Below are 18,972 nucleotides of genomic sequence, written 5' to 3'. Positions count from 1 at the left end.
TTCCTTTCCTTTCCTTTCCTTTCCTTTCCTTTCCTTTCCTTTCCTTTCCTTTCCTTTCCTTTCCTTTCCTTTCCTTTCCTTTCTTGGTTTATTTTCATTTGGGAGACATGATTAGTTTCCTATTCTTGATGAACATATTTTAAAATAATTGGCAGTTTTACAATAAAGTATGAACTACTGAATCTAGTATCTGTATATAATTAAACCAAGCCTAGACTGACCCATTGTACAGGTTATGAGATTGAAAATTCAATACATAAATATGTTGCAAATATCCAACTCAGCATAACTGAGCATAGCTGAGTGATACAATTTAAAGACCCATGACAGCAAAGACCTGTGTGCCTTTGTCCGTGCTGTATCTACTGGACCTAGAACAGTGCTTGGCTCGTCATATGTACTCGATAAATACTAGTTTGATAAATAAGGCAAAGAATGGTTAGGGGCAGTGAGGTTAAGTATAAGTAACGGAAATTTTTGAGATTTCAGGCTATCAGAGATGTTTGACCTTTTCATGTGCTCTAGGAGCAGAACTGGACTTTCAACCTAACTAAACTCTTTAGAAAATCTTATTATGATGAAGATTTTCCAAATGTATATTTATTGCATCTGAGTTGTCTGCATTTAATATTTTAGAGCCGTGGTCCCCAACCTTTTTGGCAACAGGGATGGGCTTACTGGAAGACAATTTTTCCAGGGGAGCGTGGTGGCAGGAGTGGGGGAGGGTGGGCATTTAATTCTCATAATGAGTGCACAACCAGAAGATCCCTTTCTTGCACAGTTCACAATGGGGTTTGCACTCCTATGACAATCTAATGCTGCTGTTGATCTGACAGGAGGCGGAACTCAGACGGTAATGCTTTCTTGCCCACCACACACCTCCTGCTGTGTGGCCCAGTTCCTAACAGGTCACCTATAGTTACAGGTCCACGGTCCGGGGACTGGGGACTTCTGTTTTAGAAGAGGAATTGGGAGGTAGTTTATATTTCAGGTGTATTTTTCTCCTTCCTTCCTTCTATTTTTTTTTTTTTTCCAGGAGTCTTGCTCTGTTGCCCAGGCTGGAGTGCAATGGCACAATCTTGGCTTACTGCAACCTCCACCTCCCAGGTTCAAGTGACTCTCCTACCTCAGCCTCCCAAGTAGCTAGGACTATAGGCATCTGCCACCACACCCGGCTAATTTTGTATTTTTAGTAGAGATGGGGTTTCACCATGTTGGCCAGGCTGGTCTCAAACTCCTGACCTCTGGTGATCTGCCCGCCTCGGCCTCCCAAAGCGTTAGGATTACTGGTGTGAGCCACCGCGCCCGGCCATATTTTATTTTTCTATCTCTGGAGTCAGTTGCTGATACTGTGTTGACAGACTTGGGGAAAGCCAATTAAAAGGCCAAGACACAGAAAATTAGAACCCCAACATCTAGTCAGTTTTCTGCAATTGCAGTAAAATACAGAAAGATGTAACCATGTTAACCATGAAGCTCTCTTCTCCTATTGTATAATGAAGAATAAATATCTCCTGTACACATGCTGACTCTGGATTCCTTCCCTGCAATAGTATCTTCCTTCAGGAGACTACAGTGAGGTGGACACTGGAAGTGCAAGGGCCAGGTTAGGAAAGATGTCATTTACTAGAGTTTCAGATGTCATCTGCACCTCAATGTTGCCAGTTGCTTGTAACCGATTAACAGACACTAAGCCATGAATCCATTAATTAGTATGTTCATATCCATGGTTCTTTTCTTCCCCATGTAAGCAGACAGCATTGTGAGTTCTCTGTGCTACATTAGTTGTCTAGAGACACAAAAACATCATCCTTACAAATTCCAAGACCCAGAAAAGTCTATGTTATTTTTTTCTGTATAGCAGGCAATATTTGTGGCTGTCTCTGTGTACATGAGCTCCTTTAGGGCAGAAATCATATCTTTTCAGCTTTTATTATATGAAACTCAATAAATGACAGTTAAATGAAACTATAAATGAAGAAATGAAACGTTCTGTTTTGTGAAAAAAACTGTCCATTAAAACTGGGAATTAAAAATCGTGACATGCTTGCATGAGAAGTAAAAAATTATGTCAGTTAGATAAAAATAGGAACTTATCAATGATCTCAACTGAGTAGCCTAGATAGCCATGATGACTACATTTAGCAAACAACTGCTCTATTTCTCTTTGGTCTGCAAAAAAATTTTAATGGTGACAAAAATCTTTATCGCATGATATGTTTTATTATCAAATTCTGGTTTGAAAAAAGGGACTGTTATTAATGAGAGAAGTTAAGTGACATGCTCGATGTCAAATGAAAGGCTTACAGTGAGAGACAAAGAGGACATTAATAACATCAAGATGATCTGCTTCTCAGACACATCTCACTCCCGTAACTGATATGCTGACAGTTACACACCCAATTCATATAATTATCACAGCACAAAGAAGACGTGTTTATGGCAGCAAGGTCATTTGTAATATAAAATAAAATGGTATCAGCATGTCCACTACAAGTAAATGCTGAAACATTACCCATTTAATGAATATTAATTATATACTGAAACCTAGAATTAAATACATAAAAAAGAACAACTGCTGCCTAGACTCAGGAAAGACACTATTGAGGCAAGTTCTGATACTTGATCTGCCATTTCAATTATTTTAAAGTGTTCCAAAATATTTATACCACAGGTTTTGAGAGAAAATTTCTTTGCTTTGCAGAAGTAAAAGATGAGGGATTTTTATGCCCTTCCCCTGAATGAGAACCAAAGAAGTACCTGTAGAATTGCAACCTCGTTACGAAGCTGGCTTTCTTGTTTTGTTGGAAATCGTAATTTGTCAATGATTTTAATAGCTACATCTCTTCCTGTTTTACGATGTTTTCCTTTAAAATGAAAAAGGGAAGCATTAGTATGTTATTAAATAGGATCTATCTTAAAGAACACTAAAATTTGCAAGGACATTTAAAGAAATGATAAACATATTTCACTGAATAAATTAACATTTCTAAAGAGCATTGACTTACACATATATATAAAGATTTCATTATTCTAAATCAAATATGTGCTTTAAAATTAGCCATAATTTAGAACGCAAAAGAATTGGGGCATTAAAAGCTATATGTATCAACAGCCTGCTATTTTTTCACAAAAATGTATGTTTTAGAAACAGAATATTAAGCTACTTAATATAGAAAATATTTGTTTCACCAGCAAATTAACTCCCCTTTAGAAAGTATAATTTTAAAGTCCTGATAAGATAATGTATGTTATAGGGGAAAGAATTAAAGTCTTGGCTCTGCCACTTATTAGCTGTGTGATCTTGAGCAAATCCCTCACTCTTTCTGAATTCTAGGTTCCTCATCTACAGTGAGGAGAAGATTGGATGAAAGAAGGCATATAAAGTATACAAAATACCCTGGTAACTATGCACACTCAAAAAATGTTAGTTATCATAATCATCATCATCACCACATAATAGGCCCTTTATGTGTATTACACCTCATTTAACTACTGCAACAAACTTTTCAGGAATTCTATGGGGCACCCCCAAGTTCTTAACTTCTACACTACTATATTGTGGTAAGTACAAAATGTAGCAGTGTTCATTGAATCTGAAAATAAGAAATGAAAATGAATCAGAAAATAGAAATGGAAAATGGATCTAATTACTCAAACTTTTTGGTTACATACAAACGAACTTGAAATTCCAGTCTTCCAACACTTGTAAATCTAGTGTTCACTCACCCGATATCCCACTCTCACTATTCCTTCTCTTTCCAGACTGTTTCTCTTCACTATTAAATCAGCTTGTGTTCATGTTCTCTACTCCCTTAACATCATTTCTTCCTCTATGATTGACTGCAGTCTATTTCAACTCAGCCATTTTCCTGCAAGTACTTTTTTCAAGGCCATAACTTCTTTTGTCTCTACTCCTCCGTCACTGTAGTACTTGACCTCTCTTCTGAGACTCTTCTCATCTACTTTACCCCATTTGTGTCTAATCTTAAAGTGTCAGTCTTCCATGTGGCAGCCTCCTCCTACTCCTGGTCTTCAGTGTTGGACGTTCCAAATTATCTGGCCTCTGGTGGTCTCTCTACTGTCATTTGTCACCCTTGTCTCACCCCTATATGATGTGCAGTTATGCCTATTTACCATGATCTATCTACCATAATTTTTTTTTTTGCATGCAACTATTACACTGTAGAGCAATAATTGAACATTTGGTCCCCTCTATTATACAGTTATGCATTAACAAACGGTACAATGGTTAGTGGCTCATGATAGGTTTCTCATCAAAGAAACCACTGGATCATTTTATAAGACTTAACATTACATTGTAAAATAGAGTAGAACTTAATTACTTTTTAAATTAAAAAGTATAATATTATATGGTGATAAATAAAATTGAATGGAACATTGTGATTATTTCAGAACACTCAACTTCACCACAAGAAATAATTTCTTACTGATAATATTAAGGAACTGAAAGTTATGAGGTCATTTTACAGGGCAAATAAAGCATTAATATTAAATATTTTTTAAAGACTTGAAAACTATTCTTTAACTGGCTGGAATCTAAAATAGCAGAAGTTAGAATAATAAATCTACCAAAGAGCTTGACAATAAGAAAATAGGTAAAGACTTGGTATTTCACCTCAAAAATTAAAAAAAATTCAATCCTTCAGGAAACAAATATATTGTTAACGACACTGGAAAGTTAAATTTTGTTTTGTCTACTAATATGAATGGACTTCTCATCAAGTGTGCCAAAAGAAAATGGAATTAATTTGTTTACAAATCATAACTTCCTTGTTTTCTCAATATTTTGTCTGATATTCCAAACTTCTTCAGTACTGTGTGTAGAGTTTGTCTATACTAAGAAAAAAGGTTTTTCGGGAGTATGAAACTTTCTCTTTCGAAACACAAATATACCAATTTTCCAAGTAGGAACTATCTCAAAAAAAATTTTTAAAGACAGAATACAGAAAGATACACAGAAATATAGGTCTTCCTATATTTCTGAAAGAATACAGAAAGATACACATAGGTCTTCCCTTTTATGTTTTTCCTGGAAATACGCTTTTAAAAATATAACTAGCGAAAACTTTAAGTTCATAAAAATACTCAGTGAGATAACCTACCTCCATAAACAATTCCAAACTGTCCAGAACCCAGTACTTCATCAGGAAAAATCTGATACACTGTGCTGATGTCCTAGAGGTACAAGTCCAATGAAAAAAAAAAAACATGAAGCAGAACAAAACGTTAGTCCTAAAAATTAATATAATTCTATTAAATATATTATAAACATTAAGTATTTTTAAAATAAATTAGAAATGCTAGAAATCTGAGATGACTGTAATATTCAAAGCACATTCTTTTTTGTTTTGTTTTTTTTTTTTTGAGATGGAGTCTCGCTCTGTTGCTCAGGCTGGAGTGCAGTGGCGCAATCTCAGCTCACTGCAACCTCCACCTCCTGGGTTCAAGAGATTCTCCTGCCTCAGCCTCCTGAGTAGCTGAGATTACAGGCACGCACCACCACGCCCAGCTAATTTTTGTATTTTTAGTAGAGACAGGGTTTCCCCATGTTGGTCAGGCTGGTCTGGAGCTCCTTACCTCGTGATCTGCCTGCCTTGGCCTCCCAAAATTCTAGGATTACAGGTGTGAGCCACCATGCCCGGCCTCAAAGCACACTCTTTAATTAATGTAATAACATAAAGTTATGAAAACTGTTCTGATCTTAAGTGACAGAGGTTTTCTAATGTGCTAGCACATATGTTTCATTAGAAAGATGACGAAAAACCATACAATGTGATTTACTATAAGTATTGAAAAAGATATTTGCCTGTTGAGATGGTTATTTGGAAATGTCATTAAATAATCACGGTTCCCAATCACGTGTCTGTGTGAATCCTGATTCCAACCACTTCTCCCTGTATGACTAGAATGAAAAGGTTGCTCCCTTATTAGTCACCCACATGCAGATGAACCTAAAGTGACGGAAGAGGAGGCTGAATCACTGTGAGTGAGCTGGAGAGGCTGCAGAAGGATGGCAACCCATATGAAATTCTCATCTGTGAAGTAGCTAAACTTGTCCAATTTCATCACTTCGGGAGCTAACAAGTTCCAAAAGTCTAATGCTTTCTCTTTGAAATAATAACTGTTAAATAAAGCATCTTTTAAATCTATGTTTTATTGTCTGTGATTTCATGCTGACGAAATCACAAGGTAATGCTTTTTTCCTTTATATATTCCTATTACATCCTATCGGATTTTCCACCTATCTTCTACCCTTATACTTGACTTTATTTTTTTTTAAGTCCTTCTGCACATTCTGCACATGTACCCTAGACGTTAAAGTATAATAAAAAAAGAAGTCCTTTAATATCAAATCCTACCCTCTCCATATCCTACAAATCCTTATCTTTTTCCTTTGTTCTTCCCCCTAGAAAATAACTACAAGTTGTCTCCATCCTGTGATTCTTCAAAGTATCCACAGGATGAGTTCAAGGCTGTCTAAGGACAAGACAAGTAATATTAATACTATTCTATTATTCTGATTTCAAGCGACTTCATCTGTTAAGAGAAGTGTTCTTTAGGCTTTCTGATAACTCAATGGCTGATCCAAAATTTTCAGTAGACAACAGTGGCTGAAGAGAGTGGAACAACTCCACAGCTATCAGGAATTTCCCAAGAGGCTTATAGAGTAACTTGTATTTCCTAAAATGTCCCTGGCTAAGCAAAGCCAACAGGAGTCTGCAGAAAAGAAATTTCTTTAGGAATCTATCTCATAATTGACAGCACAAGAATTTATCTAATCTTCACTATAAAGTTTACCTAGTCCTCTCTAATTCGTATTTGGCTGTTTACTTTATGCCACTTTAATGTAGGTTTCAAAGATAAAGTAAGGATGAATAGAGTTTCATGAAGTTAATTTTTTAAACAAATTTTTATAAACTATAAGCTGTAAACTGCATTCTTTTGGCCATAGGTACAGCAGGTAAAATAGAGAAAAGGGTCTGGGTCACAGGAGGAGGTAGAAAAGCCCTTATTAGTTTTTGGCTACTTGCCTTAGGGATAAAATATAACAAATAAAGCAAACATTTGACAGACTGTAAAAGATTTCATAATATGGCTGACCTACAATTTTCAAAAACTAAGCTGCAAGGATGGAGTTATGTGGCACAGGTAACTAGGGTGCTACAATGAGAACCCATAAGATTCGATTTATGCAACTTTCTTAAAGTTGATGTGTACAAATCACTATAAGAGCATTTGCAACTCCTTGTCGTAATACAGCACTTCTAGGTAGCAACTAAGGAATGAGAACAATGGCATGTTTAAGCTACTCATGCAAATCAAGAAATTTATCTTATTCTGCTGGTGTATTTATTTTACTGTGTAATATCAGCCATTAAAATTCCAGTACCAAGAAGGGCAAATATGTGAGAAATCAGGCATCACATTATAATTGCCTAGCTGAGATAAACAGATATTTGACTCTATATTACAGAACTGATTATAGAAAAATTACTAAACAAATTTATATCATTTAATGTTTCTAAAATATCACAGAAAAATATCCAAATTCTATTCTGCTTTTCAAAATTTACTAAAAAATTAAAATGAATTTTAAAACCTATTTTATGATGCTTTTATTTTCCAGTAATCACATTACCAAGTTTTATATTAGTAGGTACATACTTACCACATTTTCTTGAATCTGGCAATTTGATACTGAAATNTTCATCAGGAAAAATCTGATACACTGTGCTGATGTCCTAGAGGTACAAGTCCAATGAAAAAAAAAAAACATGAAGCAGAACAAAACGTTAGTCCTAAAAATTAATATAATTCTATTAAATATATTATAAACATTAAGTATTTTAAAATAAATTAGAAATGCTAGAAATCTGAGATGACTGTAATATTCAAAGCACATTCTTTTTTGTTTTGTTTTTTTTTTTTTGAGATGGAGTCTCGCTCTGTTGCTCAGGCTGGAGTGCAGTGGCGCAATCTCAGCTCACTGCAACCTCCACCTCCTGGGTTCAAGAGATTCTCCTGCCTCAGCCTCCTGAGTAGCTGAGATTACAGGCACGCACCACCACGCCCAGCTAATTTTGTATTTTAGTAGAGACAGGGTTTCCCCATGTTGGTCAGGCTGGTCTGGAGCTCCTTACCTCGTGATCTGCCTGCCTTGGCCTCCCAAAATTCTAGGATTACAGGTGTGAGCCACCATGCCCGGCCTCAAAGCACACTCTTTAATTAATGTAATAACATAAAGTTATGAAAACTGTTCTGATCTTAAGTGACAGAGGTTTTCTAATGTGCTAGCACATATGTTTCATTAGAAAGATGACGAAAACCATACAATGTGATTTACTATAAGTATTGAAAAGATATTTGCCTGTTGAGATGGTTATTTGGAAATGTCATTAAATAATCACGGTTCCCAATCACGTGTCTGTGTGAATCCTGATTCCAACCACTTCTCCCTGTATGACTAGAATGAAAAGGTTGCTCCCTTATTAGTCACCCACATGCAGATGAACCTAAAGTGACGGAAGAGGAGGCTGAATCACTGTGAGTGAGCTGGAGAGGCTGCAGAAGGATGGCAACCCATATGAAATTCTCATCTGTGAAGTAGCTAAACTTGTCCAATTTCATCACTTCGGGAGCTAACAAGTTCCAAAAGTCTAATGCTTTCTCTTTGAAATAATAACTGTTAAATAAAGCATCTTTTAAATCTATGTTTTATTGTCTGTGATTTCATGCTGACGAAATCACAAGGTAATGCTTTTTTCCTTTATATATTCCTATTACATCCTATCGGATTTTCCACCTATCTTCTACCCTTATACTTGACTTTATTTTTTTTTAAGTCCTTCTGCACATTCTGCACATGTACCCTAGACGTTAAAGTATAATAAAAAAAGAAGTCCTTTAATATCAAATCCTACCCTCTCCATATCCTACAAATCCTTATCTTTTCCTTTGTTCTTCCCCTAGAAAATAACTACAAGTTGTCTCCATCCTGTGATTCTTCAAAGTATCCACAGGATGAGTTCAAGGCTGTCTAAGGACAAGACAAGTAATATTAATACTATTCTATTATTCTGATTTCAAGCGACTTCATCTGTTAAGAGAAGTGTTCTTTAGGCTTTCTGATAACTCAATGGCTGATCCAAAATTTTCAGTAGACAACAGTGGCTGAAGAGAGTGGAACAACTCCACAGCTATCAGGAATTTCCCAAGAGGCTTATAGAGTAACTTGTATTTCCTAAAATGTCCCTGGCTAAGCAAAGCCAACAGGAGTCTGCAGAAAAGAAATTTCTTTAGGAATCTATCTCATAATTGACAGCACAAGAATTTATCTAATCTTCACTATAAAGTTTACCTAGTCCTCTCTAATTCGTATTTGGCTGTTTACTTTATGCCACTTTAATGTAGGTTTCAAAGATAAAGTAAGGATGAATAGAGTTTCATGAAGTTAATTTTTTAAACAAATTTTATAAACTATAAGCTGTAAACTGCATTCTTTTGGCCATAGGTACAGCAGGTAAAATAGAGAAAAGGGTCTGGGTCACAGGAGGAGGTAGAAAAGCCCTTATTAGTTTTGGCTACTTGCCTTAGGGATAAAATATAACAAATAAAGCAAACATTTGACAGACTGTAAAAGATTTCATAATATGGCTGACCTACAATTTTCAAAACTAAGCTGCAAGGATGGAGTTATGTGGCACAGGTAACTAGGGTGCTACAATGAGAACCCATAAGATTCGATTTATGCAACTTTCTTAAAGTTGATGTGTACAAATCACTATAAGAGCATTTGCAACTCCTTGTCGTAATACAGCACTTCTAGGTAGCAACTAAGGAATGAGAACAATGGCATGTTTAAGCTACTCATGCAAATCAAGAAATTTATCTTATTCTGCTGGTGTATTTATTTTACTGTGTAATATCAGCCATTAAAATTCCAGTACCAAGAAGGGCAAATATGTGAGAAATCAGGCATCACATTATAATTGCCTAGCTGAGATAAACAGATATTTGACTCTATATTACAGAACTGATTATAGAAAATTACTAAACAAATTTATATCATTTAATGTTTCTAAAATATCACAGAAAATATCCAAATTCTATTCTGCTTTTCAAAATTTACTAAAAAATTAAAATGAATTTTAAAACCTATTTTATGATGCTTTTATTTTCCAGTAATCACATTACCAAGTTTTATATTAGTAGGTACATACTTACCACATTTTCTTGAATCTGGCAATTTGATACTGAAATACTCACAGAGATATCTCCTGGAAATGCATGTAAAACAATATGCACACAAAAAGTCAGTAAGATATGTGATAGCAACACAAGTAAATGCATGCTTACAAATCATCCTGCAAAATGGTTTTAAATAAATCACAGCAATTAGCTTTTTCTAAGAAAATGTCATTCGAGTATTTCTTTCTTTTCAAAATTACATATTCACCATACTTAGTTTTGAAAAATAACATTCTGTCAATTTAGGGTTTGGCGTCAGAAGGACTTGGATTCAAATACTGGCTTTGCTACTTCACAGCTTTGGTACAAGCTCGGACAACTTAATCTCACTCGAGAGACACTGATTTCCTCAGTTGTAAAACAGGCCAATCATTAAAGTCTACCTGTTGGAATTGGATTAGGCATTAAAATAGAGATCTCATGTAAAGTGCTTAGCACCAAAATAGGTATATATATTCTATTAATATGTATTTTGATTGTAGAGATAAACTAAACATTATGACAGATCAACAGATAACACTATAATGTAAAAAACCAGAGGTTAATTCATAGGTTTCATTATGAGTAACTATTATGAAATTTAAAATAAATGACTTTTTTATTCAAATATTCCTCTAATATTTCTTCTTTAAAATTTATCCACAATACTGGATCTAGGTTGCATTTTAGCAAACATATCTCATTCAACTAATGAACAGAGACTTCTTCCTGGGATAAAATGATCAAGAATTACCAATTACCATGTACTCTGCACATCAAATTACCATATCCTGCGCAGAATACTAGGTGAAGTGTCTTTAGGGAAACTTATTAATTCAGATTTGCAAATAACAAGACTTGCACTCCATGTCAAGCTGAAGTTGACTACACTTCTTCCTCCTCTTCTTTCTTCTCCTCCTCCTCCTCCTCCTCCTCCTCCTTCTTCTTCTTCTTCCTCTTCCTCTTCTTTTCTTCTTCTTCCTCTTCTTCCTCTNGATCTAGGTTGCATTTTAGCAAACATATCTCATTCAACTAATGAACAGAGACTTCTTCCTGGGATAAAATGATCAAGAATTACCAATTACCATGTACTCTGCACATCAAATTACCATATCCTGCGCAGAATACTAGGTGAAGTGTCTTTAGGGAAACTTATTAATTCAGATTTGCAAATAACAAGACTTGCACTCCATGTCAAGCTGAAGTTGACTACACTTCTTCCTCCTCTTCTTTCTTCTCCTCCTCCTCCTCCTCCTCCTCCTCCTTCTTCTTCTTCTTCCTCTTCCTCTTCTTTTCTTCTTCTTCCTCTTCTTCCTCTTCCTCTCCATCTCCTTCTCCTATCTTCTTCTTCTTTTCTCACATTCCATGTCAAGCTGAAGCTGGCTAGATTTCTCCTCCTCCTCCCCCTCCCCCTCCCCCCTCTCCTCCCTTTTTTCCAGGCAGGAATGCAATGGCTTGATCTTGGCTCGCTGCAACCTGTGCTTCCTGAGCTCAAGCAGTTCTCCTGCCTCAGGCTCCAGAGTAGCTGGGACCGCAGGCGCATGCCACCATGTCTGGTTAATTTTTGTATTTTTTTGTAGAGACAGGGTTTCCTCATGTTGCCCAGGCTGGACAAGAACTCCTGGGCTCAAGTCCTCCACCTACCTTGGCCTCCCAAAGTGCAGGGGTTAGAGGTGTGAGCCACTGAGCCTGGCCAGATTACTTCTTCTTTTACAACCAATAGCTCTAGAGGTCTGTAATTGCCTAATACATAGTGTTTACCTGAATTTGTTAAATTTTAATATAAAATACCTACGATAAAATAGGATAATTTAACAAACTAAACATCTTAGTATGTGCAGCAGCTTTTATTTAGAGACTGTACATTCTCCAATAAACTAAATCATCCCCAAGGAGTCTTTCTTCATTCTGTTTTCAGGAAGGACAGGGCACATGTTTACTAAGCAATGGGTAGGTACGTGATGAGCTTTGGGCTGGTTAGAAAACGGGCAGACTCACTGTGCAAGTTGGTTCCTGTACCCACAGACGAGCCCTTGGGAATGACGGGCATGAGGGCATGTTGGATGGCTATCTCCCACATCCTGGCCACATCTGCACCAACGCCACTGGTGAGGACACTGTTATTTGGTGGTGGGCTGGAAGGATTGAGCACATTTTCTCCCACATAATACACTACATTTGCCGTAGTGATTTCAAAACAATGAGGATTGGCCCCATTAGGAATTAAAGCTGAAGTTTTTGCTGGTTCCAGAGATAAAATTTCAGATAAAGGAATTTCCTGTGAAAGAAAAAAAGTGCCAAAGGTAGTTTATGAAAAGTATGTAAACTTTCAAAGAAAGTTGATGCCAAGAACATGTGAAAAATGACATCACAAATAACCACCATTTATATAAAATAGTTTTAAACTATAAAACACAGAATATTGCTAAGCGAAATTTAAAAAATAGCTTTACTATGGGAAACCTTATTTCCTTTTTCTAGAAAATGTGACTTTTTATGCTATGTTCATGTGGCAAGAGTAAGCATGGTTAGGAATAATGATTTTGAATCTTCACCACAATCTAAGACTTAGAAAATAAATGATAATTTTTGTTAACAGTGAGGTAGAATCACAACACTTTTGAAATGCATTTAGGTAGACATGGCTATTTTTAAATTTTAACCTATTCTTTAAGGCACTCAATACATGTTAATGTAATAACATAGCCAAGTGAATAGTTTAAGTGAGGACAACTAGACACTGGTTTTAAAACGGTCTTTTTCTTTTCTGAGACAGAATCTTGCTCTGTCACCCGAGCTGGAGTGCAGTGGCGTGATCTCGGCTCTTTGCAATCTCCACCTCCCGAGTTCAAGCAGTTCTTCTGCCTCAGCCTCCCAAGTAGCTGGAATTTCAGGTGCCTGCCCCTACACCTGGCTAATTTTTAGATTTTTAGTAGAGATAGGGTTTCAACATGCTGGCCAGGCTGGTCTTGAACTCCTGACCTCACGCTGCCCGCCTCAGCCTCCCAAAGTCCTGGGATTACAGGGGTGAGCCACTGCGCCCAGCCATTTATTTATTTATTTATTCATTTATATTTATTTTTGAGATGGAGTCTTATTCTGTTGCTTAGGCTGGAGTGCAATGGTGCAATCCTGGCTCACTGCAAACTCTGCCTCCTGAATTCAGGTGATTCTCCTGCCTCAGCCTCCTGAGTAGCTGAGATTACAGGTGCACCCCATCACGTCTGGCTAATTTGTGTATTTCTGTAAAGACGAGGTTTCATCATGTTGGCTAAGTTGGTCTAGAACTCCTGACCTCAAGTGATCCACCTGCCTTGGCCTCCCAAAGTGCTGGGATTACAGATATGAGCCACTGCGCCTGGCCAATAGTCATCATTTTTAAGGCAATTCATATTAAAAAAAATTAATCACTACTGTGTCTTCCAGGAAGTATGTAGGGACTAAAAAATAATAACTTTTAAAACAAACTTTTAATTTTAAAATTAGTGAGGTTTCCATTTTATGTGACAGCTGTGTAAAATGGCTATGGAGAATCAAATCAACTATTCCACAGTCTGCGTTCATTTTGAAGGACCACGTATCTACCCTTTTCTCTATGAAGACTTTGTTTTGGAGTTGTGTTTTTCTGGGTGATATAATATGCCACAACTGTATCATTTAATGTAGAGGGACAGAATAAAAATTGCTGCCATTTTTTTCTCTAGAGAAAAGTGCTCTTTGTGAATACTGACAAGCATGGAGAAATCATACAATGTTTCTTCCCTCCTGGCAGTGTGCTAGATGCAGTGGATATCAGGAGTTTACCTTGAGCTGATCTGCTGTGACCATTAATTTTCTAGTTAAATCACACATCTTTGCTAAAATATTCATTAATCTTTGCCTCCCTCCCTCTCCCATCATCCCATGGTACCAGAAGCACTACTTGGGGAAATATAAAATTCACAGATGAATCAAGGGGTCCCAACCTGAATCCCAAGAAATTTGGAGACTGTAGAAAAGAAAAAAAAAATAGCTCCTGGAGGAAGCACAAAAATAGTCACGTTTGTTGGATGTATTTCCTATTTCTTACACTCTACATTCCCAAGGAAAAGCAATAAGAGGCATGAAACTACAAAGAAAGAGCCCCCTCTTACCTTGTAGTACCTGCTTCCTGTGTCATTTTGAAAGAGGGTAATACATTTGCTATCCAATCTCCAATAGTGCCGTTTCCGCTGAAACAGAAGTTAGATCCAAGATCCTTTTTAAAAAACTTTAAAAATATCCACAATTGATAAAACAAATAGATTTCCCCAATGGGGACATAAGATTCGAGGGTGGAAAGTGCATGGGCTTTGGAAAAGGCAGATTCACGCTCAATTTCAGGCTCTGGAGGCTGACTATTTAGCCACATGTCTGATAAATATCTGGATTTATGTTACAGGGTCATGAGTAATAAAGAAGATGAAGTATTAGCACCCAATAAGAGCCTGGCATTTAGAAAGTGCATAGTAAACAGAAAACATCATTTTTAAGCTTATTTCACTGCGTGAAGGGCTAAAGGCAGGTGTATAGTTTATAATAAAATAAGGTTTACTAGGAGATGCAATGTTTATTATGCATGCTTATTATTTTAGGACATAAGAAATGCCATGCTGATGGAACCAGGTATTCTCACTTCCATTGGCAATGGGCAAATTCTGAATGTTAGAGTAGAAGTAAAGAATATTTTGCTGGACAGTAAGTTTGACTCCATGACATCAACTTAAAGTCAGGGGACTGCATCAACCAACCAACTCTACCTTCTCTCCAGATCACTAGAAATCTAACCACTATGATTTGGTGATCAGGTCTTTCTTCACTGTAGGTATATCTTTCAGGATTTTAGGGTGTGTGTGTATTTTTATCTTATAAAAGACCCCAAAGCTCTATTATTCTGCTCTTCTCCTCCACAACCAATTTCAGGCCAGTCAAATATATTAAATATATTACACCATGTCTAAAAAGAACCATGCGGTATTCAATTGAGCCCTATAATATCAGGTAAGTCTTCTCTCTCTAACAGATATGGTCGAAATTATAGATAGATCAATTAGGTTATAGGTGTCTGCTTATCTGTAGTGATCCTTTAGGTAAGAGATGAGAAAAGCAATACAGTAAAAGAAATCAGCCAATTGTCAATTTAACTTTGAAACGTGAATCAAGTTGTTCTCTCTTATGTACATACACAACCTCATTCATCAACTATTAAGAAAATCTGGAGACATGAACACTCAGGATACAGGCTTCCAATGTTCCTGAGTGGGTCAGTTCTTCAGGGAAAACTTAGTTAAGGACTTAGGAAGTATAAGATAGTTATCACTGTTTTATTCTCTGCCTAGAATGCAGTGTTTCTTATAAAATTCTAAATTGCAGTGGAGCATTCTGAAAGCACATACTGTGGCTTCCACAAGTACTATAAAACGGCAGGTAGACATCTCAGGTAATCAAAGTCAATGACTTTGTTTGCCTGAAATTGCTTTCCACATTTTTTCCTAACTCCATTGCTTGCTGAACTACATCTGACACCCTGAGACTGTAATGCACCTTACCTAATCCTGTGTCATGCCTGTGCTGAGGTTTACTCTGAGTAATGAAGGCATCTCACAGCCCTCACAGGACATTAGCAACTCCTCTAATTAAAGCTAGCAAGGCAAGAGAACATTGTTCCCTGTGGATCTTACCAGCGTGTCCTTGCTGGTGTAGTGGACCATCCATCCTTCTTTCATGACTGTGCTGCTTTTCCTCTTCGTGTGTTTGACAGACTGCACTACTCTCATGAGTGGGATATTGTTGCTTGTTGATGGACTTGAGAAGTCAAAATATTGTAGGATAAAAATGTTTTCAGGTACATTTTATGTATTTTCATGCATAAAACCTTATGTCAGCTAATCCAAGTGAAACTTTACAAAAATTCACATCTCAATTTTAGTAAAACGTATTGTCAGGCACCATGGTTCTGAAAGTGGGTTACTCTGTAGAGTGATAGGCACTTTATTTGTATACCTTAAAAAATCCCGGCTGGGTGCAGTGGCTCACATCTGTAATCCCAGCACTTTGGGAGGCCAAGGCGTGTGGATCACGAGGTCAGGAGTTCAAGACCAGCCTGGCCAAGATGGTGAAACCCCGTCTCTACTAAAAGTACAACAACATCAGCCGGGCATGGTGGCGGGCGCCTGTAATCCCAGCTACTCCAGAGGCTGAGGCAGGGAATTGCTTGAACTTGGGAGGCGGAGGTTGCAGTGAGCACAGACTGCGCCACTGCACTCCAGCCTGGGCGACAGAGCAAGACACCGTCTAAAAAAAAAAACCCAAGGCTGGGTAATAAGCACCTCATCTTTTGGGTTGAACTGTATGGTGTTCAGTTTTCAGGTCAACCTGAGGTAGAATACTTCTTAGTCTACTGAGGCCACACTATTCAGACTCATACATGAAAGCTTATTTGCTTATTTATTTCCTATTATAGGTACATTATCAATCATTTAGAGATTACATTATTCAATATGAATTTTTAGTTTCTCTGCATAATGTCATAATAATTGAAATCTGCTAGTCTCTGTTTCTTCCTCTCTTCATCCCTCCCTCCTTGCCCCAATCCCCACAATATGAATATATATGTTATTCCCCCCACTGCCCCCTCACCATGCAAACTCTTTGGCATACACTTTCAAAGAAGTGTATGTCTTCAAAGGACAGGTCATAAGACAATTATTTCCCACTATTTAAAAAATGTTCATTATGCCATTAAATGGAAAAAAAAATCATTTCATTGCTCTACTCTCATGAACAATTTCTGTCTGTCAATAAACATGGCATTTGTAAAATGGACACAAAAATTTCAATAGGTTTTATGATATAAATCAGAGACTAGGAAACATTTTCTGTAAAGGGCTAGGTAATAAATATTTTAGTTTTTGCAAAAGACCTAACTTTACCAATATAGTGCAAAAGCAGCCAGAGACAATATGAATGGGCATGGCTATGTTCCCATAAAACTTTACTATAAATTGGGCAGTCCAATCTGTCCTGGTGGCCACATTGTGCTGACTCCTGATATAAAAAGTGGGGATCATCCAGTAACCAAAAGCATAATTAGATAACAGATATAAAATTGCACATACTTCTGAAATAATATCAAGAACAGTGAAGTATACACAGACTATGATATTTATAACAGGGGCCAGCTAATAAAATAGATGATGTCTGCTGAGTTTGATCTTGATCTTTCTTGTTTCTACACAATGAGCTTCGAATTAATATTAACTTAGTAATAAACTTGTGGATGGCAAACGTGAGCATCTCTCACATGCAAAAGAAAATGGGTCAATGAATGAGGTGATGCTAGGAAAGGATGGAAACCACACTTCTCCCAGGGAACCCAGACCTCCTAACTTCAAAGGCTCTCATCTACAGCACACAGATCATTCATAAGAAATTAAACATGTACTTCACATTTCTACTATAATCTATTAAAATATCAAAGAGGTTTAAAGAGAAAATACTGCTTGGGGTTCGCCTGTTTGCTGAGGCTGGCAGTGCTGCTCTCACCTGATGGTTCTGTTGGCATCCTCGTGGTCTGGGTCTGGATCTTGCATCTCACCACTGTCATTCTGGCACTCTGCCATTGCCATCTCTGCATCTTGGACCATTGCTTCTTCCATGTCATCCATGAGCCTACTGTTCCTTTCACTATCATTGTCATCACTCCCTTCTTCCATGACCACATCAGACTCTGCCCCAGGGCTAAGCAAATCTAGAAAATTATTTTGACCCATGAAGATAAGCCTGGAATCTTGGAACCAGGGCTTAAAAGACAGTCAGGTGATCCTAAAACAAATCAACTGGAAACCCCAAAAAGGCAGTTCTGTGAAGAGATTATTTTCTTTTTTTTTTTTTTTTTAACTTTTATTTAAAGTTTAGGGGTACACGTACAGGTTTATTACCTAGGTAAACTTGTGTTATGGGGGTTTGTTGTACAGATTATTTCATCACCCAGGTATTAAGCCTGGTACCCATTAGTTATTTTTCCTGATCTTCCCTCCTCCCACACTCCAACCTCAAAGGGCCCCAGTGTGTGTTATTCCCCACTATGTGACCATGTGTTCTCATTATTTAGCTCCCACTTATAAGTGAGAACATGTGGTATTTGCTTTTCTGTTCCTAGGTTAGTTTGCTAAAGATAATGGCCTTCAGATCCATCCATGATTTTCAATTTCCTTTTTTATTTCAGTTTATAAGCATCTAAATTTATGAGAAGTTGAATATGTAATTTTATAGGTAGATGCTCGTTTTCCGTTCTTCTAAGCCTGAAAACATGAAAAGTCATGAAAAGCCTTGGAAGGAAGCCAAGGCTGGGATAGAAGTAAAATGCTAGAAGGCAAAGTGATACCAGGCCCCAGTGACTGGGAAGCTGCTCATATTTTAGAAACACAGCCCTGGTGGGAAAAAACGTATGTAAGAGGTTGACAGCAACTCTCACGTGAAAAAAGATTCAAGCCACTGATTCTTACTTTGAGTAACTTTGAAAATCACGAGTTCCAATATATTAAATTGGTCACATAGCTACAGCTTTTAAATAAGACATTTGATATTTGAAATAATATTGAACCCTGTCATTATACAGTTGATGGTAACGGTTAAAAATTATAGGCCGGGCGCGGTGGCTCAAGCCTGTAATCCCAGCACTTTGGGAGGCCGAGGCGGGNG

At 37.1% G+C, this 18,972-nt stretch overlaps 1 protein-coding gene across 3 annotated transcripts in view; it reads right to left on the bottom strand.

The window, feature by feature from the left end:
* The window catches only part of PRKD1 (protein kinase D1), a 366,194-nt gene that overhangs the window by 43,655 nt on the left and 303,567 nt on the right, over window positions 1-18,972 (bottom strand). For all 3 annotated transcript variants that reach the window (XM_017895869.1, XM_017895870.1, XM_017895871.1), the window contains 7 exons: window positions 17,815-18,019; window positions 15,951-16,074; window positions 14,385-14,462; window positions 12,250-12,529; window positions 10,249-10,301; window positions 5,127-5,199; window positions 2,761-2,867 (listed from right to left, as the gene is read on the bottom strand). In XM_017895869.1, coding sequence (XP_017751358.1) covers window positions 2,761-2,867; window positions 5,127-5,199; window positions 10,249-10,301; window positions 12,250-12,529; window positions 14,385-14,462; window positions 15,951-16,074; window positions 17,815-18,019 — 920 coding nt within the window. The remainder of the gene's footprint in view (window positions 1-2,760; window positions 2,868-5,126; window positions 5,200-10,248; window positions 10,302-12,249; window positions 12,530-14,384; window positions 14,463-15,950; window positions 16,075-17,814; window positions 18,020-18,972) is intronic.

This window comes from Rhinopithecus bieti, unplaced genomic scaffold (genome assembly GCF_001698545.2).
Source record: "Rhinopithecus bieti isolate Rb0 unplaced genomic scaffold, ASM169854v2 scaffold_21703, whole genome shotgun sequence".
Classification (NCBI taxonomy): Eukaryota; Metazoa; Chordata; class Mammalia; order Primates; family Cercopithecidae; genus Rhinopithecus; species Rhinopithecus bieti.
The sequence above is the reverse complement of the archived record's forward strand: the minus strand, read 5'-3'. Positions and strand labels throughout refer to the sequence as shown.